At 30.4% G+C, this 24,876-nt stretch overlaps 1 protein-coding gene, 1 long non-coding RNA gene and 1 pseudogene across 5 annotated transcripts; 2 read left to right on the top strand and 1 right to left on the bottom strand.

Annotated features, from left to right (window-relative positions):
* Positions 1-6,356: 6,356 nt before the first annotated feature.
* On the top strand, positions 6,357-9,270 carry LOC145964323 (uncharacterized). Its single transcript, XR_014436413.1, has 3 exons — positions 6,357-6,520; positions 8,176-8,367; positions 9,175-9,270. It is a non-coding gene; the product is annotated as an uncharacterized LOC145964323 (long non-coding RNA).
* A 7,248-nt stretch (positions 9,271-16,518) lies between these two features.
* On the bottom strand, positions 16,519-18,946 carry LOC145963969 (uncharacterized; annotated as a pseudogene).
* A 95-nt stretch (positions 18,947-19,041) lies between these two features.
* Positions 19,042-22,061, top strand: LOC145964312 (putative cytochrome P450 6a13). Of its 4 annotated transcripts, none has more exons than XM_083086936.1 (7): positions 19,042-19,133; positions 19,473-19,566; positions 19,723-19,853; positions 20,093-20,621; positions 20,797-21,018; positions 21,173-21,424; positions 21,608-22,061. In XM_083086936.1, exons 2-7 carry the CDS (start codon positions 19,521-19,523, stop codon positions 21,781-21,783), a joined length of 1,356 nt encoding a protein of 451 aa, XP_082943062.1. In that variant the 5' UTR covers positions 19,042-19,133; positions 19,473-19,520; the 3' UTR covers positions 21,784-22,061. The 4 variants fall into 4 exon arrangements, with proteins under 4 accessions (XP_082943062.1, XP_082943060.1, XP_082943061.1 ...); XM_083086937.1 differs by having other exon boundaries at positions 19,132-19,210; XM_083086934.1 differs by having other exon boundaries at positions 19,473-19,853.
* Positions 22,062-24,876: the final 2,815 nt, after the last annotated feature.

Raw genomic sequence — 24,876 nt, forward strand, 5'->3', positions numbered from 1 at the left:
ATCTTACAAGAAAAGCGACATCGAGTTATACTTTTCATAGTATCAACGTTAGTATACCAAAAGGTCAGGATATATGGATTCCAATTTACGCAATTCAACGAGATCCGGATATTTATCCGAAGCCAGATGTATTTGACCCAGAAAGATTTTCTGACGAAGTTGCGCAAATTAAACACCCGATGTTTTATTTGCCTTTCGGCGATGGACCAAGAAATTGCATAGGTAAAATGAAATAAAAAATAGATTTAAATATATATTGTTAAGTTCTGTTTGTTTTGCTTATAGGCAGAAATTTTCTCTCTTGACAAGCTTAAGTTTATTCTTATAGTATTTATTTTTTATATTTTTAGATATTTTTAATTGAAACCTTTAATACTATACTTGTAATAATTTTTTATTTTAAGGTGCTCGCTTTGCTGTTCATCAGACAAAAATTGGACTTATAAAAATATTGCGAAATTATAAAGTCGAAATTTGCGAAAAAACGCTAATTCCCTATATAAACGATCCTCGTTTGTATCTCATATTAACCATTAGATGGAATATATTTGAAAATGATTAAAATCAATCGATCTTAATTTATGTTCGGCTTTTTCTAAAAAAATATGCGTCAAGAAGTGAAGAAAATATATAAAAATAATTGCCATTTATTCCAATTGGACTATTTGAATTTTAAATCGATATCTATATAATATCATTAACATTTTTAATACTTGCAATTGATTAATAATTCAATTTAATTTATATTGTTATATACGTATGCAAGAGATAGAAAAATTGTACTATATTTTTTCTTCCAGTGAGTTTTAGAATGTGTAAAAATAGAAAATAAACAATATAAATTGTTTATAAATTTCCGATATATTTAATATTATTAAATGTATATAATATATGTATATAATATATGTAATATAATATATATAATAAAACATATATAATATTATATATATATAAATATATATGGTTCATTCCACGTCAAATCAGCCACCCCCCCCGCCCAAAATTGTATTGAAGTAAATTTAACTTCTAAGGTACCAAAATTTAGCTTGAAATATCTAGTTTTTTATGCCGAATGGCGATTTTGAAAAATGTCAAATAATAACCTTGGTTTGTCAGTTAAACAAAAAATGGTGCCTTTTTTCGTGTTCAAATCTTGATTATTTTCTTACAGATGAAGTACAAAAGTAATTTTTAATGTAATTTGATCCGCTGAATTTAAATCTGAAGTCAGAAAAACAAAATTTATATTTTTGCAAATAAATAATTAGTTTTTATTGATATTTACTTATAAAAAATAAAAATAATGTTATTATTTTTAAGAATGCTTTTTTCTCTTTTTAATACGACATTTCTGTGCTAGAATATTAACTAATTATCGTATTCTGCACAATTACATAATTTGTCAATATCAGTTTTTGTGAAATGAACTTTTAACTAAGTAGAAACGTGCGAGGTTTTATCAATTTTTTTTTTCTCTCTCTCTCTCTCTCTCTCTCTCCAATGCCTTAGTGTTTAATGGTTTTACTAAATGACGCATTATACAAATAATAAAAAAAGGATAGACTGCGCGTTCTATATATGAGAGGAGCTGAAGTTGGTTGGAATTATGATTCCCAGCCAACTTCAGCCTCTCTCATAATTTCAACCAACTTCAGCCCCTCTCACGGAACGCGCAGTTTATTCTTTGATATCTATGATTGGAGCGCTTTCGGATGTGGTTTCGCGCGTATTTACAACTTTAAGTTTTATAAACTTTAAGTTAACTTTAAGTGTTGTATATTTTTATGTACTTTTCTGCGAAATATTCTATTATACGGTATTTATTTTGTTTAATGACTTTTATGTCCTTCAAGTGTCTTTTCGAAAAGATAGATGCTGCAATCCTTTTCGTCGTCCTGGCGAAAAGGGTCACGTTGGTAAAGATTTGCGAAATATACCTTTAAAACTACGAGAAAAGTATTCTAAAAACGCTAAAATATGTACTGATTGTCGCAAAAAGTTATATACAAAAAGAAACGAGGAAACAAATTCTAGCGATCATGAAAGTTGTTGTAGTAGCGATTCTAATGCATCGTCGATCGCTGTAGATAATGACGTCAGTCCTAGAGAAGCAGAACTAGAGGAAATATTAAATGGAATAAAACAAGTATTCAATTCTTTGTCTAAGAATGATCCTGAGCGTATAAAATTATTAACGTTGGCTCCTTTGTCATGGAGTATACGGAAAATTTCTAAGGAGTTTGAGTGTTCTAGATATACTGCAGAAGTTGCTAAGAATCTGCGTATAAATGAAGGTATTTGGTCATCTCTTTCAGCAAGAACTGGAAAAAAGTTACCGCTCAATACTGTACAAAAAGTTCAAGATTTTTATGAATCAGATGAAAATAGTCGAATAATGGCTGAAATAAAGAATACTGTTACCATTTGGAGTGATAAAGAAAAAATTAAAAAGCAGAAAAAAGTTACTCCTTTTTGATCTAAAACAATTACATCAACACTTTAAGATGAATTATCCTGATTATCCGATTAGTTTTTCTAAATTTTGTGAATTACGGCCGCGTCACTGTGTACTCGCAGGTACAAGTGGCACACATTGTACTTGTGTTTGTACCATTCATCAAAATTGTAAGATAATGCTTGATGCTATAAATATTTTTGCAATATCAAAAGAAATGGATAATCCATTGAATGATTATAAAGATTGTTTAAAAGTTTTGATGTGCGATAATCCTACTGTTTTATGTCATTTTAACGAATGTTCTAATTGTTCAGATGATGACAAACTTATAGAGATTATTGAATACGCTCCTAAAAAATAAACGTTTCTGAAATTGTCTTTAGTACTTGGCAAACTACTGATAGAGCTACTTTAATTACAGATAAACTCCTAAATCAGGAATTTTTAAAACAGCTTTCTTGTAAGTTACAACAATTAAAGCCACATAATTTTATATGCAAAAGACAGTCAGAATACTTTATAAACCAAAAAAATAAACTCTGTGAAGGCGAAGTACTTGTACAACTTGATTTCGCAGAAAATTACGCATTTGTTGTGCAGGATGCAGCTCAAGTGTTTCATTTTAATAATAATCAGTGCACTGTTATTACAGTCTTATATTATTATCACTGTAATGAGAAACTGCTACACGGTAGCATGGTAATATTATCTAATTGTTTATCACACGATACAGTTGCTGTACACATCTCTCAAAAACTGATTATAAATGAATTAAAAAATACATGTACAATTAAGAAAATGATCTACTTTACTGACGGTGCTAACAGCATTTTAAAAACCGGTTCCAAATTTGTAATTTGTTGCATCATAACAAGAATTTTGGGGTGCCAGCAGAATGGCATTTCCACGCTACTGCTCATGGAAAAGGAGGTTGTGATGGAGTAGGTGCATCTTGTAAACGAGAAGCAGTACGAGCTAGTCTTCAAGCTCCAGCAACATGTCCTATCTTAACTCCTGAAACTTTGTTTGCTTGGGCAAGGAAGAAATGTTCAAATATGAAAATATTATATTTTAGTGATAAACAACATAAGAAAGTAGCAGCATCTCTTCGAAGTCGATTTCAAAACGCACGAGTTGTTCCTAATATACAAAAACAACATGCATTTATACCAATAGAAGATAAAAATTTAATTCTTAAGAGATTTTCTTTAAGTCCTGTAGGTGTAACTTTTTCTTTATGAATTAAATAAATTTGATCTCACGTGATCAATAAAAGTTAATTTTGTTTGTTCATTTTATGATTCCAATAATGAAGCAATAAAGATGTATAAAATGTATTAGTTTTACATTTTAAATAATAAAAATTTAAAAAATTTAACTAAAATTTAAAAAAATCTTAAAAATTTTTAATAAAACATAAAAACTTAAAAAATTTGAAAATTTGAAGGACCTAAAAATTTAAAAATTTTCAAAACTTAAACTTAAATAATACAGAAAAGAAAAAATAATGCGAGCTTTGGAAAATAATCTATAGACAATATTAACCCTGTATAAACGCAGAAAGCTTTTTTATAACAAATTATTAAAAATATTGATATTGACAAATGTGCAATTGTGCAGAATACAATAATTAGTTAATATTCTAGCACAGAAATATCATATTGAAAAGAGAAAAAAGCATTTTTAAAAATAATAACATTATTTTTATTTTTTATAAGTAAATATCAATAAAAACTAATTATTTATTTGCAAAAATATAAATTTTGTTTTTCTGACTTCAGATTTGGATTCAGCGAATCAAATTACATTAAAAATGACTTTTGTACTTCATCTGTAAGAAAATAATAAAGATTTGAACACGAAAATAGGTACCATTTTTTATTTAACTGACAAAACCAAGGTCATTATTTGACATTTTTCAAAATCGCCAGACGGCATAAAAAACGATGTTTTAAGCTAAATTTTGGTACCTTAGAAGTTAAATTTACTTCAATGCAATTTTGGGCGGGGGGGGGGGGGGTGGCTGATTTGACGTGGAATGACCCATATATTTATACAGGGTGTTAGGGAAATTTTTGCCCATACGAAGTAAGGAGGTAAATTGGCGAAGTAAGGAGGTAAATTAAGAAGGAAGGACTTGTACTGTTTTGTGATATTCGCAATAATTAACGAAAAATTAAATAAAGAATATCGGCCAATCTGCGTGAGTAGAAGCACGCGGCGACGAGAGTCGTCCCACTGTAATCTTATACTAGGCGCGCGGCGAAGCGATGGGCGGATCGCTCAGCTGTAGTTGCATGCTGCTGGCGTATGCACTCTGGCAACATCCTGCGAGAGCTGAGACGGTTTTAGTAAAAATCATGTGTTCGCGTAATAAATTAACAGTGAAAATGAAGTGTTTTCTGCAGGAATATACGAATATGATTGAGGCATACGGGCTAGCGGGAGAAAATACTTATCGCGCGGCCGCAATTTACGTGGAATGATTTTCCGGGCGGGCACGAAAGCCAAGTGAACGTACAGTTTTACGAGTTGTGCAATAATTATGTGAAACTGGGTATCGTGCATAATATCGGGATAACCGGTCCAGCAGTGCGTCTTCGTGTACCAGATGAAGAAAGGATTCTTGAAGCATTTTATGAAAATCCTGGAACTAGCGTGCGTCGTGTGGCACACGAATTTGGTTTTTCGCGATACGCGGTACATCACGCTTTACGTGTAACGGATTACGCTCGTATCATTACCAACGTGTGCAACACATTTTATCGAGGGATTTTCAACCACGGATCAATTTTTATGAAGGTACTGTCATCATCAATTTTTTACATTTACGATACATTCAGTAACGGTACAGTACAGTACGGCGTACAGTAACGGTATTTTGAACAATTTTCACAAATATTTAAATTGAGAGTGGAATAGGCCTATGGGGGAAACCACTATAAAAAGAGCGCACCATGCTATCTACCGCAAAGTGGTGTGGAAATGATAGCGCATCATTTTCTCGCCACTAAAAGGACGGGTCATTTTTCGGCGCGGTATTGCGATATATCGCACGCCACCATCATGTCTCGGAGAGCGATCCGCCCATTGCTTCGCCGCGCGCCTAGTATAAGATTACAGTGGCACGACTCTCGTCGCCGCGCGCTTCTACTCACGTAGATTGGCCGATATTCTTTATTTAATTTTTCGTTAATTATTGCGAATATCACAAAACAGTACAAGTCCTTCCTTCTTAATTTGAGCCAATCTACCTCCTTACTTCGTGTGGGCAAAAATTTCCCTGACACCCTGTATATATACTGGGTGATCCAGAACAAACGTTTGTCCTTAAAAAGTAAATTGTCGAGTCTATTCTAAGACGATTTTCCCTTTACCAAAATTGTCTACGAGGCTTAGTTTTTAAATTATTAAATATAATAGTTTGCGAATTACGGAACGAGTACAAGAAGTAGACAGGGACGTCGCAACTCACCGTCCGATACAGGCGATCATGTGGGGCGCTCGACGCGATCAGCTGATTGCTGCACACGATGAGTGTAACAATCAGTGTGTGTGTGTGTGTGTGTGTGGTGTATTTATGCACCCGTATCCACACATGCACCGTACTCTCTCTCTTTCTCTCTCTCTCTCTCTCTCTCTCCCTCTTTCTCTCTCTCTCTCTCTCCCTCTTTCTCTCTCACTCTCTCACTCACTCACTCACTCACTTATTCTTACCTTAATAATGAGATTCTTCATACTGCTGATAAATAGCAGTGCCCAGTGTGTTGCACGATAATAATCGTCGTCGACGAGACGTCGTTTCTTCAACACGCAGTCTGACACATCGTCAAATAAGCGAAGTTTTTTCTTTCATCACTTTCGACACTTTTACAAATTTACTCGCGCACTTAATCACTCACGATTGATAAAAGGAGGAATTTACCAACGGTTACGGTACGAATTTAATAAACGGTTAACGCATTTAATTATTAATTACACACTCGATTAAAGAAACGCGTTAACAGAACGCGATACTCGATGCAAAGTGCGCGACGCGACGACCGACGACAAGCAGGTCAGGTTAGTACTCAATTTTTTAAAATGGAACACCCTATATATTTTTGCACATTCTTGTAGCTTATCTCGAGAGCTTTCCAAAACACTATAATTAAGTACCTTTTCATTAAATACTTTCCGAGTAATGAGGCTTGAAATCATTTCTTAATTTTACATAAACCGTAAAATATCTTGTAAAATATTCATTTTTCGATTATCCTACCTTAATACTTTTATGTACAAAATAATAAGAGAAATCAATTGGTGTAAAGAAAACACATAATTGTTTCGAAAGAAAATATGTAATTTACAATTAACAATTACATATTTTTTTTAGAAAACAACTATGTTTTTTCTTTACACCAATTGATTCCTCTCATTATTTTGTACATAAAAGTATTAAGGTAAGATAATCGAAAAATGAATATTTTACAAGATATTTTACGATTTATGTAAAATTAAGAAATGATTTCAAGCCTTCTAACTCAAAAAGGGGGACTACTTGAGGGAAAAATATTTTATTATATATTATATCGTAGTTATATCTCATATAACGAAAGAGTAATTCAATTTAATTAAATTAGTAATAAAGTAAAAGATATAATATAAAAGTAAATGTAACTTGTAAAACTTGAGATGTAATTTATTTAGAATCAAATTCTTGCTTTATCCCTTAAATAGGCAGTACATGAATAATTTCCCATTTATCATATTGATTCCAATCAGTTTAATATTCTGAATCTCATCTACTTGTATCAGATGTCAAAAATAAGGTGATAGAAATTAAAATCATAATTATTACATTTTTGATCTTTTATTAATAATTGCGACTTTATATGTATATATTTCTGACAGAAATTAGATTACGAGAAAGTATAGATCACATAGCGGTATGCGAAGGAACGAATTATATAAAATGCAAACTCTGTTCCATTTCTGCCGTCAATCTGCTATCAGAGATTGTGTGCGCAGATCCTGCTCGATTTTTGTTATCAATTTGCTATCAAATTGCGCCGCACAGATTTCTGCTATCAATCTGCCGTTAGTTATATCTGCAGACTTTACTCGATGCACAGATTTCTGCCGACAATTTGACATCAAATTTCGTTGCGCAGATCCTGCTCGGTTTCTGCCAACAATCTGTTGTCAAATTGCGCTGCATAGATTCTGTTCAATTTCTGCCATCAATCTGCCGTCAGTTCATATCAACAAGTTCTGCTCGGTTTCTGTTGACAATCTTTTGTCCAGTTATGAACAAATTTTGTTGTATTTCTGCTGACATGCTGGCAACATGATCGAATATATCAGTTCCTTTATACAAACTGTAACTTTCTGCCTTTAAAAATTGTAATAGGTATTTGACGAAAATCTGTTCTAACAGATTTGGCTATCTGGGATATTATATTAAATACGCAAAATACGTTTCGTCGGAGAGAGTCCATAAATATAACAATCAATGTACCAGGTGCTTCAATAATATAATCCAGTTACTCCCATTTGAAATGACGTTTTACTGTTTCTAAATTGTTGTGTTATATTAGATACATCTCTGTACACCTGATAACAGATATAACAATCTTAAATAATCTTAAATAACAAAGTGTAACAAAGTATATTGAAAACAAAAAACATAAATTGCTCATCATTAAAAAGATTTTTACTTGCTTGTCTTTCATCAGTTTCTCATCTCAGAAGACCGCAGTCTCCAGGAAACATTATTAATAATATCAGCAACTAAAATTGCACCATCCAGTGATGCCAGAATGCCCACGCGAGCAACGAGCAACCGTAGTGGAGGGAATGACGCGCGCAAGCGTAAACTGCGTACCGTGAGAGCCGGAGCCTCGGCTAGCTTCGGATAGTAGACAGAGGTATTGTTAGAGGACAGAGATATTGTTTTCTGTCTCCTTCTCACTTTCCACAGTCGGTGACGAGGCAATGCTTCTCGTTCTCGTTACCTCTGGCCTCTCGCTTTATTTAATACGCGTAACAGCATTAAATGTTTTTACAGCCTTTTTGTATTATTATATTATATATTATGTATGCGTTATGTATTAAATATACGTATTTTAAAATCGCTAATATATAATACATAATGAATACATGATATACAATATATATAATACATAATAATTAATGAATGTGCCGATTGCGTCGTGCACGTTGCGATATATCGAAGTCGTTCCGCAAACGTAACAATATATTTGCAATAATAACGACAACAAACGTATACTGACCACTTATACGTTTGCGTCGTGACAATAATATAAAAATAATATAAATGAATGGTGACTTTGGGGTATCACCAAAGACGCGTTAGGTTTTTTATTTTAAAGTGTGGACCTTCGCCCGGAGCCCTATTGTACCACACTTTAAATAATATTATATTGCACTAATATATCTACATATAATTATCTATATTACATTTATGCAGAAGTTATGTTTTTTAAAAAGATATTTTTTACACATTAATATTTTTTAAGTCTGGTGTCTATTATCGACAAGAAATTTTTTAATATTTTGCAAGTTTGGTGTCAATTAGCGACAAGAAATTTTTTAATATTACATAATATAACATAATATAACAATATCTGAAAGAGAGGGAAAAAGAGGATAAAGGAAGATAAATAATTATTTGACACATTAAATTTAATTAAAGTAATATTTTTTTATTATAGTTGGGCCACTGCGGCCCCTCATAATTCGGCCTCGAAAATTTCTGCGATGTTGGCTTCCTCGACCACCTCGGTCAGCTATCATTTGCCGGGCATACCAACGGGCAGGTGATCGCCCGCCCGGTCCTCTTCTTTGTGTATCTAAAAAATAAACATTTACATAATTAATAGTGCATTATAATATTCGTGCAAAATAAATAAATATCATTTAAATAATAAATAATATATACTATTTGAATGTTGCGACATTGGTGTTGTCGCCGGCGTTGACGTTGGTGTTATCGTCGGTGACGGCGTCGACGTCAATATCGATGGCGGCTGCTGCTGCTGCTGTTGCTGTTGCTGCTGTTGCTGCTGCAGCAGCAAATACTGCAACAAGTGGTGCAGGAGCAAAAGCTCCTGCAACGACAGTTGCAGTATTTTCTGCATATTTCCAATTTCATTTTCTCCTGTAAAAATAAAAAGTACATAAAATTAAAAAAAAGATAAAAGTATAAATTAAGAATTCTTAATATTTTACTAATGAATAGAAATAATAATAAATTGATTTATTACTTACGAGACATGCTGGCGTGTCTAGTCTTATACGACGTATCGTTGTTTGTTGACGTATTACAACGGAATGAAGCACTATTGGCATTTGTTCCAGTGATGCCAGATGACCAGCAACGTAGTGGAGGGGGTAAGCACACAAGTGAAAATCGCGTGTACAGATCACGATACGTTCTGGCATTACCTTGTACTTGCTAATATTATAATATATATATTTTGTGCTAGTAATGTATTTCACCTTGTGACTTGCGCTGGGTGTACAAGAAAGAAAGAAGGTGAGAAAGAGAGAGAGAGAGAGAGAGAGAGAGAGAGAGAGAGAAAGAGAAGCTGAAACAATCTTGGTTGTAAGTTCCAATTGTTTTTAAATTCTTATATATTTTTATCTTCCTTATTTTCTTTTATTCATTCTTCTTGAATTCTTTGTTTCTGTCTATTACTTGTTCTATAAAAATGTCTGATGAATTAAGAAAAAAACCTAAACAAAGTTTTCAGGAAGCTTGGCTTAGTAATGATGTAGTTAAATCTTGGATACGTAAAGTATCTTCTAATGATAGCTTGTATCATTGCACTATATGTAATAAAAATATTTCGTGTAACACACATGTTTTGAGGCATGCGGATTCTGCGTCCCACAAAAAAAAATATTCAGGAAAATACTTTGTCTTTAAATGATAATAATGAAAATTCACATAAAAATATATACAAAAAAATCTACATTTCAACCACAATGGATGGAAATCGAATTATTTAAATCGTGGTTACGTGAAGTGCCGCATAATAAAAGTTTATTTTTTTGCACTTTTTGTGATAAATCTATGGTTGGTGATTTATCACATATTTATCGTCACCCAGAATCCAAACCACATATAAACATGTCTAAAAAAAATAAAACAGAAATAAAAAATATAGATATAGATATGATAGACGATTCCCTTTTGCCGTTTGATGAACGTAAAAAAGCAGCGGAAATACAATATGCCGTTTTAATTGCAAAAAAAAACATACCTCATCAAACAGCACAAGAAATTTTAAGTTTTTTTCAACACGTAGGGCAAGATCCTAATGTGTTAAAAAAAATGAGCATGGGTCGAACGAAATGTAGAAATATAATTTCTAATGTTTTGTATCCTGTTGAAAGTGAAAATGTCGCTAATAAGCTTCAAAACACAAAATTCTCCATTTTTATTGATGAAACATCAGATATTTGCAATGAAAAGTGGATGATATTTTTCGTTCGATACATTGATCCCGAGACATTAGATATTCGCTCACAACTAGTCAAATTAATTAATATTGATGCGAAAGATTATAGCGCTATAATGTTATTCCATGCATTTAAGTCTAAAATGTGGAAATTACAAATTCCCTTTTTAAATATTGTTGCCCTATCATGCGACAATACACCTGTAATGATAGGGAAACATTTATCATTTAAAACCAAATTAGAAGAGATGTGCCAACATGTATTAACATTTCCGTGCCCATGTCATTCAGCTGCGTTAGCTGCGCATGCTGCGTGTGCGAAAATATCATCATTTTGTGATGAATTTAAAAAAAAATAGCTAATTATTAATAGCAGTCCAAAACGTTTGTCAATTTTTCAAGAATTTTGTGATTGCTTTCAAGAAAGTAATCGCAAAATTTTAAAATTAAGTGAAACGCGCTGGCTATCTCACCACACATGTGTCGAAAGGCTTTTTGAATCGTGGGATACAATTAAAAATTTTCTACAAGAAATGGTTGTGAGCGATAAAACAACATCTGGAGAATATCTTTTGTCTATGATGTATAATATAGAAATGAAAGCTTATTTTCTTTTTCTGAAATATATTTAAAATTTTTTTAATATATTCAATGCATATTTCCAATCAACAGAAACGAGAATTCATTTATTGCAGTTTAAATCAGTTAATTTTTTCTCCCAAGTCTGTCAAAATTTTGTTAAAAAAGAATATCTACAAAACATAGCCACAAATATGGATTTTCGCAGAAACAAATTTAGAAAAATATAAATGAAATTTTTATTAGATGAATGTGAAGCGTATCTTAATAATTTAATAATAGAAGATCATATAGAAGCAGTTGTAACCATTCGACAGAATTGTTTACAATTTTATATAACTGTTGCACAGGAAATACGTAAAAGATTGCTTATTACACATAATTTTTTGATAAAATTACAAGTTTCTGATCCATCTATATCTTTATTCGATAATAATAGAGAAACATCGTTTCAGCATGTTTCTTTTATTGCTAAATATCTTGGTGATTTCGATGAAGAATCCTTAAGAAAAGAGTGGCTTGCGTTACCAACAGATTTAACTCAAAAAGAGAAAGAAAATCTATCGAAATTAAAATTTGATGATATGTGGAAAAAAATCTTACAGTACCAGTTGTCAAATAATACTTATAAATATCTCACTTTAAGAAATGTTCTCAGTGCTGTTTGATCACTTCCTAATTCAAATGCAGATCCAGAGAGAATGTTTTCAATTTTAACTGATTTAAAATAAAAAAACCCAATAAACTTTCTTCAACCATTGTTAATGCTATTTGTGTAATAAAATCAGCACTGAAAACTAGAGGGGAAACAGCTATAAGCATGACAATAAGCAAACAACATTTATCTCGAATGTTATCTATTAAATTATATGCAGATTATCCTTAAAAGAAAAGTAGTTTAACTTTATATGCAGCAGATGAAAGTGTCGGTTAATCGTTTACAATGCAATAATAATAAAAGAGAACAAATACTTCATAAATATTAAAAAATTTCTTGTCGCTAATTGACACCAAACATGCAAAATATTAAAAAATTTCTTGTTGCTAATTGACACTAAACTTGCAAAATATTAAAAAATTTCTTGTCGCTAATTGACACCAAACTTGCGAAACATTAAAAAATTTCTAGTCGCTAATTGACACCAAACTTGCAAAATATTAAAAAATTTCTTGTTGCTAATTGACACCGAAGTTAAAAAATATTAACGTGTAAAAAATATCTTTTTAAAAAACATAACTTCTGCATAAATGTAATATAGATAATTATATGTCGATATATTAGTGCAATATAATATTATTTAAAGTGTGGTACAATAGGTTCCGGGTGAAGATCCACACTCTAAAGTAAAAAACTTAACGCGCCTTTGTGATACCCCATGGGTGGTGAGGAAAGTCACCATTCATTTATATTATTTTTATATTATTGTCACCATGCAAACGTATAATTGGTCAGTATACGTTTGTTGTCGTTATTATTGCAAATATATTGTTATGTTTGCAGCTTCGATATATCGCAACGTGCACGACGCAATCGGCACACTCATTAATTATTATGTATTATATATATTGTATATTATGTATGCATCAGGGTTGGGAAGTAACTCGTTACTTGTAACGAAGTTACAGTTATAGTTACTTTTTTTCGGTAACTCTAACTTAACTCGTTCCTTTTCTTCAATTTGTAACTGTAACTTAATTCAGTTACATATTTTCGGTAACTAGTAACTAATTTAATAATTACTTTAATAGTTACTTTATATGTATATATATACAGGGTGACCCATTTTAACTTAGGCAGCCAAATAACTCGAAAAATAAGCAAGATAGAGAAAAATGTTTTAGACAAAAGTTGTATGGTTTCGAGGGGGCCATAAGATGGTATCATTGGTTTGACCTTGAAGAGTCATTTGAAGGTCACGTGAAGGTCACTTCAATTTTTTTAAATGGAATACCCTATATATTTTTGTACATTCTTGTAGCTTATTTCTAGAGCTTTCCAAAACACTATAATTAAGTACCTTTCCGTTAAGTACTTTTTGAGTTATGATGCTTGAAATAATTTCTTAATTTTACATAAACCGTAAAATATCTTGTAAAATATTCATTTTTCGATTATATTACCTTAATACTTTTATGTACAAAATAATGAGAGGAATCAATTGGTGTAAAGAAAACACATAGTTGTTTTTAAGAAAAAATATGGAATTGTTAATTGCAAATTACATATTTTTTCTTCGAAACAACTATGTGTTTTCTTTACACCAATTGATTCCTCTCAATATTTTGTACATAAAACTATTAAGGTAAGGTAATCGAAAAATGAATATTTTACAAGATATTTTACGGTTTATGTAAAATTAAGAAATTATTTCAAGCCTCATAACTCAAAAAGTACTTAACGAAAATGTACTTAATTATAGTGTTTTGGAAAGCTCTCGAGATGAGCTACAAGAATGTACAAAAATATATAGGATGTTCCATTTAAAAAAATTGAAGTGACCTTCACGTGACCTTCAAATGACTCTTCAAGGTCAAACCAATGATACCATCTTATGGCCCCCTCGAAACCATACAACTTTTGTCTAAAACATTTTTCTCTATCTTGCTTATTTTTCGAGTTATTTGGCTGCCTAAGTTAAAATGGGTCACCCTGTATATATATATATATATATATATATATATATATATATATAAAGATATAAAATATATAATATATAAAGATTTAAAAAAAATATATATATATATATATATATTTTAAATCTTTGCAAATCGTATTGGACCGCCTTACACTTGCATATAAACGCTTTTATCGATTCTTTATGATCCAATGCATATGCTCCCATTTTTTATTAATAAAAATTTTAAACATATTGAATCATTTAACACATCTTAGTATTTCATGATATGTGTTACATTTGTATTAATCATTATAATATGTAGAGTATTTCATATATGTTATAAATATTAAAAAAACTAACTAAAAAAATATAGTAATAAATATTTGTAATTTGGATTATTCGTGATGTATATATATACACATATATAAAATATATAGTAAAAATGTAAAGATTAATTATATACATATACTATCTATCTTAAAATAATGAAATTAAAAGAGCAATGCAATAAAATTATATTTTTTATAAGTTTTCTTTTACATTAAATAAAAATTTTTGTTTTTATTTAGCTGTTTTGAAATTAAAATAAAATATATATTTCTCTCTTTAAAGTGAATGCCATTCTAAAATTCCCTATAATTTGCAAGAATTAAATTAATACCTTATAAGATTGTCATTAAATTTTTATTACTGCGTGCAGATTTAATATTTTTATTTCCATTCCAAGGAAGTAACTACAAAGTAACGACTCGTTACTTTTTAAGTAACTCTAACTGTAACGCGTTACTTTTCAGAATCGGTAACTTGTAACTGTAACTAATTACATTTTTTACTAAAAAAACTGTAATTGTAACTAATTACTTTTATAAAGTAACTTTCCCAACTCTGGTATGCATTATGTATTATATATTAGCGATTATAAAATACGTATATTTAATACATAACGCATACATAATATATAATGTAATAATACAAAAAGGCTGTAAAAACATTTAACGCTGTTACGCGTATTAAATAAAGCGAGAGGCCAGAGGCAACGTGAACGAGAAGCATTGCCTCGTCACCGACTGTGGAAAGTGAGAAGGAGACAGAAAATCAATATCTCTGTCCTCTACTATCCAAAGCTAGCAGAGGCTCCGGCTCTCACGGTACGCAGTTTACGCCTGCGCGCGTCATCCCCTCCACTACGGTTGCTCGTTGCTCGCGTGGGCATTCCGGCATCACTGGCACCATCTGAATCCACACCAAAATCTATTTTCATATCTATCGAAGCACTATATATAGCGCAAATTCGCTCAAGAATCTCAAAAATAACAAGAGTAATACGTTTCATAATATCCACTTTCATTTTTTGTTATTTCTTTATGCCACCCATTACGAAACCTGCAATGATTTGCTCATCGAACCACTGTGGATCATGATTAGCATCATCTTTAAAGAATGTTTCCTGCAGAGGTAGATTGAAATTATAAACTATAACCCTCTGGCACTCCTGTAAAATGTATAATTATACATGAATGTATTATCCATTCTGACATACTCCTAGACTTGTTAATGCCAAGAGAACAGTATATTAATATATATACTTGGATATCTTCATTTCAAAGCATATATTTCATATTTATACATATAGAAAATGTATTTTATTTAGAGATTATATTATATTATTATAGAGAATATATATTATATTATTATAGAAAGAATATATTATATTATTATTTATACACATAGAGGATAATATTTTATATTTATACAGGGTGTCCCATTTTAAATAACGACCTCAAATATCTCCCGAATAATACGTTTTACAGAAAAATGTTTCAGACAAAAGTTGTATGGTTTCGAGGAGGCCATAAGATGGTATCATTGGTTTGTCGTTAAAGAGTCATTTGAAGGTCACGTGAAGGTCACTTCAATTTTTTTAAATGGAATACCCTATATATTTTTACATATTCTTATAGCTCATCTCGAGAGCTTTCCAAAACACTATAATTAAGTTAGTTTTCATTAAGTATTTTCCGAGTTATGAGGCTTGGTCATTTCTTAATGTTACATAAACCGTAAAATATCTTGTAAAATATTCATTTTTTGATTATGTTACCTTAATACTTTTATGTATAAAATAATGAGAGGAATCAATTGATGTAAAGAAAACACATAGTTGTTTCGAAGAAAAAATATGTAATTTGCAATTAACAATTATATATTTCTTTTTTAGAAACAACTATGCGTTTTCTTTACACCAATTGATTCCTTTCATTATTTTGTACATAAAAGTATTAAGGTAAGATAATCGAAAAATGAATATTTTACAAGATATTTTACGGTTTATGTAAAATTAAGAAATTATTTCAAGCCTCATAACTCGGAAAGTACTTAATGAAAACTAACTTAATTATAGTGTTTTGGAAAGCTCTCGAGATGAGCTACAAGAATGTGCAAAAATATATAGAGTGTTCCATTTAAAAAAATTGAAGTGACCTTCACGTGACCTTCAAATGACTCTTCAAACCAATGGTATCGTCTTATGGCCCCCTCGAAACCATATAACTTTTGTCTGAAACATTTTTCTGTAAAACGTATTATTCGGGAGATATTTGAGGTCGTTATTTAAAATGGGACACCCTGTATATGTGTATGTTAATTTTGCGTCTTTCTCTTTCTTGTTGTATCTTTCTTATCAGATAATGCATTTTATCACCTGCATGTTGCAATCAGTTCTTTATATGTTTTACAATCAATGCGATGGTGCAATCAGGTGTTTTTTCTTTTGTATGAGTCACAGCCTGTGTAGATAATATATGTATATATATTTACATTAGCAAATAAACACAGTTAAAAAAATTAGTCTATTTATATAAATAAAAATATTAATATTTTAAAAGATCGTTAAAAATAAGTTATAATTTTCATACATCTCACATGTCAATAAGATTTTTATACATCTACATTCGCAAATAATATAAATAACAAAATAGCGCGAATAGAAAAAAGTTGAAAAATACATTGAGATAATCTTTTATTGTAAAGTACATTACCAATTATAGTGCAAAAGTAGAATTTTCGATTGCGACAGTATTTTTTGTACCAGTCCTAGACAGCTTATGTTCTACTTCAAATGTAATACAGTATGTAAGTATATTGGAAATAATTTTTTGTACAGAGTTACCACCAATATATTTTATTTTCAATATTTATTATATTCTCAGAAATATCTCGTATATTTTATAACGTAAAAAAAAACAAAATTTCAAAAAGTTAAAGATATTTTTTGGAAATCTTTATAAACTTGTTATTTAAATTTTTATATTATTTATAAATTTATATTTATATTTATATTATAGTATTTGTTGCAGTGTTGCGAGTGTATATGTACTTAAGTTTTATAAATTTATAAAACAGTGAAAAAACCATAATTTTCGGTATAGATGTATCTATATTATACACTCAACAAAATTATCAAAAATTATCGTTGTATTATTATTCATTATTACTTATTTACTTTTAATTATTTATTTTTTTAATATAAATTTATCATTTATTTTTTGTGATTTCTATTTAAAAAATTCTCATAATATCTCATAATATTTTCGAGAAAATATTTCATATATTTTAAATTTATGAGAGATTTCCAAAAAGTATTTTGAACTTTACAAGTTTTCTTGAAACTTTACAACCTTTTTTTAAAAAAAATGTGGAATGTAAAACATTTTATTTCAGAATATACATACAAAAGGCATATACTTACAAAGCATTTACGAATTGTTTCATCATTTCTCAACGTTTCATTGAATCACATATATATTCCTCGACAGATGTTAATGGAAAATCAGGCATCGTTATTTCTTCATTTCCTTCGTTTATTGGAATTTTTTCTCTAAGAATAATAAGTATTTCTTCCATTTCTCGTTTATTTCTACTTGCTTCGTGTCTCATTTCTGTTTTAAATTGTTGAAAGTCTTCGTGTAAAATGTTCACTTTTTCATATAAAGAATCTGAAACAAAATAAATCATTCATATTTCATCAGTCTTTTATTAAAATATATAAAATTCTACTGATAATACAATCATTACTAGTAGAACTTTATATATTTTTAATGTTAAAATGTACAGGGTGTCCCATTTTAAAAGTTCCACCCTCATAACTTTTCAGGATCAACGTTTGAAGGAAAACGACTCGGATAAAAGTTGTAGGGAACAATGGGGGCTATCTAATAGTGACCTTGGATTCGACATTGAAGGTCATTTTCAAGATCATTTGAAGGTCAACTTCCGTTTTCTTAATGGGAACCCCTATTTTTTATTACTTATTCTTGTAGCTTATCTCGAGAGCTTTCCAAAACACTATAATAAAGTATTTCTTCATTCAGTACTTTTCGAGTTATGAGGCTTGAAATAATTTCTTAATTTTATATAAACCATAAAATATCTAGTAAAATATTCATTTTTCGATTATCTTACCTTAATACTTTTATGTACAAAATAATGAGAGGAATCAATTGGTGTAAAGAAAAAACATAGTTGTTTTTAAGATAAAATATGGAATTGTTAATTGTAAATTACAATTTTTGTCTTACACAATCAATAGCTATCAAACTATCTTAGGTGAAAAACGACTAATTATTACTTAAAATTGTACAGCGTCATAGAGCATTTTGTGTACATTAGCATTCATGTATGATAATGTATTTAAAAAAGTATCATCTAATCATGTTGCATTATCAATTTTTATTTTAATATGCAATTCATCATTAATACAAGTGGAGCATTGTAAATGCGAGAGATGAATATTACAAATATAATTCCCGAATTCATGTACTCATTCTCCTTGTGTTGACAATGTTGATTACACATCTCCATGTAGTGATGATAATAATTGATATTATCATACATCACATACATACTTTTGTAGATTAACCGAACTTGGATCGTGGCAGCCAATGTTATAAGTTAGTTGGCTGAGATAACATAGAGCTGTAACTGCCAGAGTTCCATTGCTGTTGCATTCAAGTGCGTCAAATTTATTACCATTATCACTTATTTAGATGTCGTTCGTTTCAAAATGAATTTTGCGATATAAAAGATTTGTAAATTTTCGCATAGCATATTTGGCGTATAAATAATAATAATAACATATTTCAAAGAATTATTTTAATTTAGCTTTTTTATTTTTAAGCATTTTGTAATATAAACATATCGATAATTCCACGGAATTTTGATAAGAAATTCGATGAAATTTAATTAAATCAAGCTTTGTAGACATTTAATTCATTAAAAATGCACTAAATTTATTATACTGTTTAATGTTTCATTTTTCTTCTGACGGAATATTGTTTTTCTCCGTTTTAGTTAATATTGTGTGAGACAATTTATCAGGAGCATTTTAATTACAAGGTTATGGAATCTTTCGAAATAATATGCAGCATTGCCGTTGCATTTCTTGGTGCGTATTATTACTTTACATTGAACTTTGGTTTTTGGAAGTCACGTGGCATTCGCGGTCCACAACCGGCACCAGGATTCGGTAATATTAAAGATATTATGTTTATGAAAAAACCCTTACCTGATTTTTTGATGGAAATATACAACGACTACAAAGATGAACCCATGGTTGGAATATTTGCTAACAGGACACCAATTCTTATCGTAAAAGATCCAGATTTAATTAAGGATATTCTTATCAAAGATTTTACGAATTTTGCCGATAGAGGATTTCCCTTTCACGAAAAGGTTCGAACGTACAAATATGTATATTTTAAACTATATTATAACATTCGAATTATATAAAAACGGAACGTATTTTTCAATAATTATAATACATTTTTCTGTTTCCCATATGATAAATTATTGACAATTACAAGATTTGTTTCCAATAGTCTTGAGCAAGTTCTTGCATAATTTAATAAAATGTTCTTGAATTGGAAAATTTGATTATAAAAAATTTGATTATAATTTTGTATTTATTACAGTTAGATCCGTTATCGCAACATCTTTTCGCTTTAGAACCTGAAAGATGGCGACCATTGAGAACAAGGTTTTCGCCCGTTTTCACATCTGGCAAATTAAAGGAAATGTTCTCTTTAATAACACAGTGCGCTGATCGACTTGAACGATACATAGAAAAACTAGTGAGCAAAAACGAGCCTATAGAATGTCGCGAACTAACGGCCAAGTATACGACCGATGTAATAGGTACTTGTGCCTTTGGTATTGAAATGAATGCTTTGTCGGACAAAGACAGCGAATTTCGCAAAATGGGAAGATTGGTCTTTGCGCCAACTTGGGAAAATATTCTACGAGGAAGAATGAGACGATTACTACCTAAGCGACTTTGCGATATACTCAGTTATATTTTACCAAAAAGAGAAGTCACCAAATTTTTTACACGTGTTGTCGTAGAGACTATGTACTACAGAGATGCGAATAATATTGTTAGGCACGATTTTATTGATACATTGCGTGATTTAAAAAAACATCCAGATAAAGTAAACAATATCGGTAAGTAATAACTGATCTTTTATCATGGATTCTTAGATACAAAACATCAGTTTACGTGTAAGGAATATTAATAAAGTTCATAAAATATTTAAACTGTTAAATAGACAGATAAATTATAATTTTTAATTATCGAATAAAAAAAGAATATTTCTAACAAAAGAATATTACATTTTAGATTTAACTGAAAGCCTAATAGCTGCTCAAGCATTCGTATTTTTCGCTGCTGGCTTTGAAACATCATCAACAGCTATGAGTAATGCCCTTTACGAGTTAGCATTAAATCAAGAAATACAAGAGGAGCTACGTGAGGAAATTAATGAAGAATATATAAGACATAATGGCAATTTTAAATATGAGAATGTAAAAAAGATGAATTATTTGGATAAGGTTTTTAAAGGTTCGTCAATCAAAGAAGAAATTTAGTAAACGAATAATACACTATGTCAATTTACAACAATATTATAATATAATATATTGCTAATTTCTAATACAAGTGAAAAATGCACTTTTATAACACATTTTATACTTCTTTTTCATTGTTCTTAATATAGAAACTTTACGAAAATATCCTCCATTATTCCATCTTACAAGAAAAGCGACATCGAGTTATACTTTTCATAGTATCAACGTTAATATACCAAAAGGTCAGAACATATGGATTCCAATTTACGCAATTCAACGAGATCCGGATATTTATCCGAAGCCAGATGTATTTGACCCTGAAAGATTTTCTGACGAAGTTGCGCAAATTAAACACCCGATGTTTTATTTGCCTTTCGGCGATGGACCAAGAAATTGCATAGGTAAAATGAAATAAAAAAATAGATTTAAATATATATTGTTAAGTTCTGTTTGTTTTGTTTATAGGCAGAAATTTTCTCTCTTGACAAGCTTAAGTTTATTCGTATAATATTTACTTTTTATATTTTTAGATACTTTTAATTGAATGCTTTAATACTATTCTTGTAATAATTTTTTATTTTAAGGTGCTCGCTTTGCTGTTCATCAGACAAAAATTGGGCTTATAAAAATATTGCGAAATTATAAAGTCGAAATTTGCGAAAAAACGCAAATTCCCTATATAAACGATCCTCGCTCGTCTCTTATATTAATACCATTAGGTGGAATATATTTGAAAATGATTAAAATCAATAGACCCTAATTTATGTTCGGTTTTTTCTCAAAAAATATGCGTCAAGAAGTGAAGAAAATATATAAAAATAATTGCCATTTATTCCAATTGGACTATTTGAATTTTAAATCGATATCTATATAATATCATTAACATTTTTAATACTTGAGCAATTGATTAATAATTCAATTTAATTTATATTGTTATATACGTATGCAAGAGATAGAAAAATTGTACTATATTTTTTCTTCCAGTGAGTTTTAGAATGTGTAAAAATAGAAAATAAACAATATAAATTGTTTACGAATTTCCGATATATTTAATATTATTAAATGTATATAATATATGTATATAATATATATAATATAACATATATAATATTATATATATATAAATATATATACAGGGTTTCCCATTTTCACTTGGACAATAAAATATCTCAAAAACTAAGCCCAGCAAACAAAAATGTTTCAGACGAAAGTTGTATGGTTTCGAGGAGGACATAAGATGATACCATTGGTTTGACCTTGAAGAGTTATTTGAAGGTCACATGAAGGTCACCTTCAATTTCTTAAATGGAACCTACTATTTGTCATTGCATATTTTTGTAGCTTATCTCGAGAGATTTCCAAAACAGTATAATTAAGTTAGTTTTCATTAAGTACTTTCCGAGTTATGAGGTTTGAAATAATTTCTTAATTTTACATAAACTGTAAAATATCTTGTAAAATATTCATTTTTCGATTATCTTACCTTAATAAACCTAAACCTAAACCTAAACCTAAACCTTAATAAAAATAATTTGCAATTAACAATTACATTTTTTTTTTCGAAACAAATATGTGTTTTCTTTACACCAATTGATTCCTCTCATTATTTTGTACATAAAAGTATTAAGGTAAGGTAATCGAAAAATGAATATTTTACAAGATATTTTACAGTTTATGTAAAATTAAGAAATGATTTCAAGCCTTATAACTCGGAAAGTACTTAATGAAAACTAACTTAATTATAGTGTTTTGGAAAGCTCTCGAGATGAGCTATAAGAATACGCAAAAGCATATAGGGTGTCCCATTTAAAAAGTTGGAGATGACCTTCACGTGACCTTCAGCTGACTCTTCGAGGTCAAACTAATGGTACCGCTTTATGTTCCCCTCGAAATCATACAACTATTTTTTGAAACATTTCTCCCAATCTCTTTTACTTTAAGAGATATTCAGCTGCATCATTTAAAATGACACACCCTGTATATATAATCGATATACAGGGTGTCCCTGAGCACTACCTCACGCACTTGTAAGGAGGTAGAGCGCAGTAAATTAAACGAATGAGAGAAGCGCTCGACTGCTCGAGCTACAGCACAGCCCACTGTACCAGACATTGCCTGCCGGTGCGCGGCGAAACGTGAAAATGGCGATGGCGGTAACCACAAGTAGCGGCTCGCTGTCCCTCCCTTCGCCGCGCGCCGGCAGGCAATGTCTGACACGGTGGGCCGTGCTAAAGCTCGAGCGGTCGAACGCTTCTCTCATTCGTCCGATTTCAATAATTAATATTTCTATTATTATTGCAAAAATTGTTACATGGAATAGGACTTCTTTATTTAATTTACTGCGCTCACAAGTGCGTGAGGTAATGCTCAGAGACACCCTGTATAATCGATATTATCGATATATACAGGGTGATTCATATAAAGTGACTGATGTGAATATTAGCTAAAGTTGAAGAGCTATGAAAAAATTTTTATACCAAAAGATGTTTGATACAGAGGGGGACATCGTATGGTACAAACGATATTTTTATAGATGAAGGCATTAAGGAGATTTCAAGATCAACTTAATTTCTTTAAATGGAACCCCCTATTTTTTATTACATATTCTTGTAGCTCATCTCGAGAGCTTCCTAAAACACTATAATTAAGTTAGTTTTCATTAAGTACTTTCCGAGTTATGAGGCTTGAAATCATTTCTTAATTTTACATTAACCGTAAAATATCTTGTAAAATATTCATTTTTCGATTATCTTACCTTAATACTTTTACGCACAAAATAATGAGAGGAATCAATTGGTGTAAAGAAAACACATAGTTATTTTTAAGAAAAAATATGTAATTGTTAATTGCAAATTACATATTTTTTCTTCGAAACAACTATATGTTTTCTTTACACCAATTGATTCCTCTCATTATTTTGTACGTAAAAGTATTAAGGTAAGATAATCGAAAAATGAATATTTTACAAGATATTTTACGGTTTATGTAAAGAATATGTAATATAAAATAGGAGGTTCCATTTAAGAAAATTAAGTTGATCTTGAAATTTCCTTAATGCCTTCATCTATAAAAATATCGTTTGTACCATACGATGTCCCCCTCTGTGTCAAACATCTTTTGGTATAAAAAATTTTTCATAGCTCTTCAATTTTAGCTAATATTCACATCGGTCACTTTATATGAATCACCCTGTGTATATATATATATATATATATATATATATATATATATATATATATATAATGTCTATAAATGAAATCACAAAACATATAAATAATTTTTCTAAATAAAATAAACGAAATGATTATTTTTCAAACTTGTTTTATTTCCTTATCTTCTAAAGTGAAATAAAACATTATCAATGGATGTGTTACGTCTAGGCCCGAGGAAGGATGGACCGAAGGAAGAACGTGACACTTGTATCCCAAGAACAGGTGCCTTAAGGGCAGATGTCTCGGGTTGAGCAAGCCTGCGGGAGGGCCGAAATTAGGTCAACGACTAGAAGGGTCGATCTTACTCTATTCTCGGTTCGTAATGCCCGCTCGACGATCTCTTTTTGATAAAGGAACTTAATCTTCTTAATCCTTATTACCCGGGACAGGACCTAGTGCGATTCAGGAGTAGGAGTGGTGAGAGGGATCGATTGAATTGAACGCGGAAGAAATAATTAGTCTAAATGAATTTATTATTCGTCATTCTTAAGAGAGAATTTATAAAATTTATAAATATGAAAGGTATATCTAATACATTATTTTGTAATATAGTACGTGTATATGTGTGTGTGAGCGTTCATGTATTTTATCTCGCAAGTGTTACATAAGTGCGGAGGTCATCAGTCGAAATATACAAGGGA

The sequence above is a fragment of the Camponotus vicinus genome, unplaced genomic scaffold (assembly GCF_025532165.1).
Source record: "Camponotus vicinus isolate PSW18456_S1 unplaced genomic scaffold, iyCamVici1.0 SCAF_13, whole genome shotgun sequence".
Taxonomy (NCBI): Eukaryota; Metazoa; Arthropoda; class Insecta; order Hymenoptera; family Formicidae; genus Camponotus; species Camponotus vicinus.

Bases quoted from the DNA above. Each gene is read 5' to 3' on its own strand.
- LOC145964312 (XM_083086934.1), top strand. From the start codon at position 19,521: ATGGAATCTTTCGAAATAATATGCAGCATTGCCGTTGCATTTCTTGGT. The intron at 19,854-20,092 runs GTTCGAACGTAC...TATTTATTACAG, and splicing joins GATTTCCCTTTCACGAAAAG to TTAGATCCGTTATCGCAACA. The intron at 21,425-21,607 runs GTAAAATGAAAT...TTTTATTTTAAG, and splicing joins TGGACCAAGAAATTGCATAG to GTGCTCGCTTTGCTGTTCAT.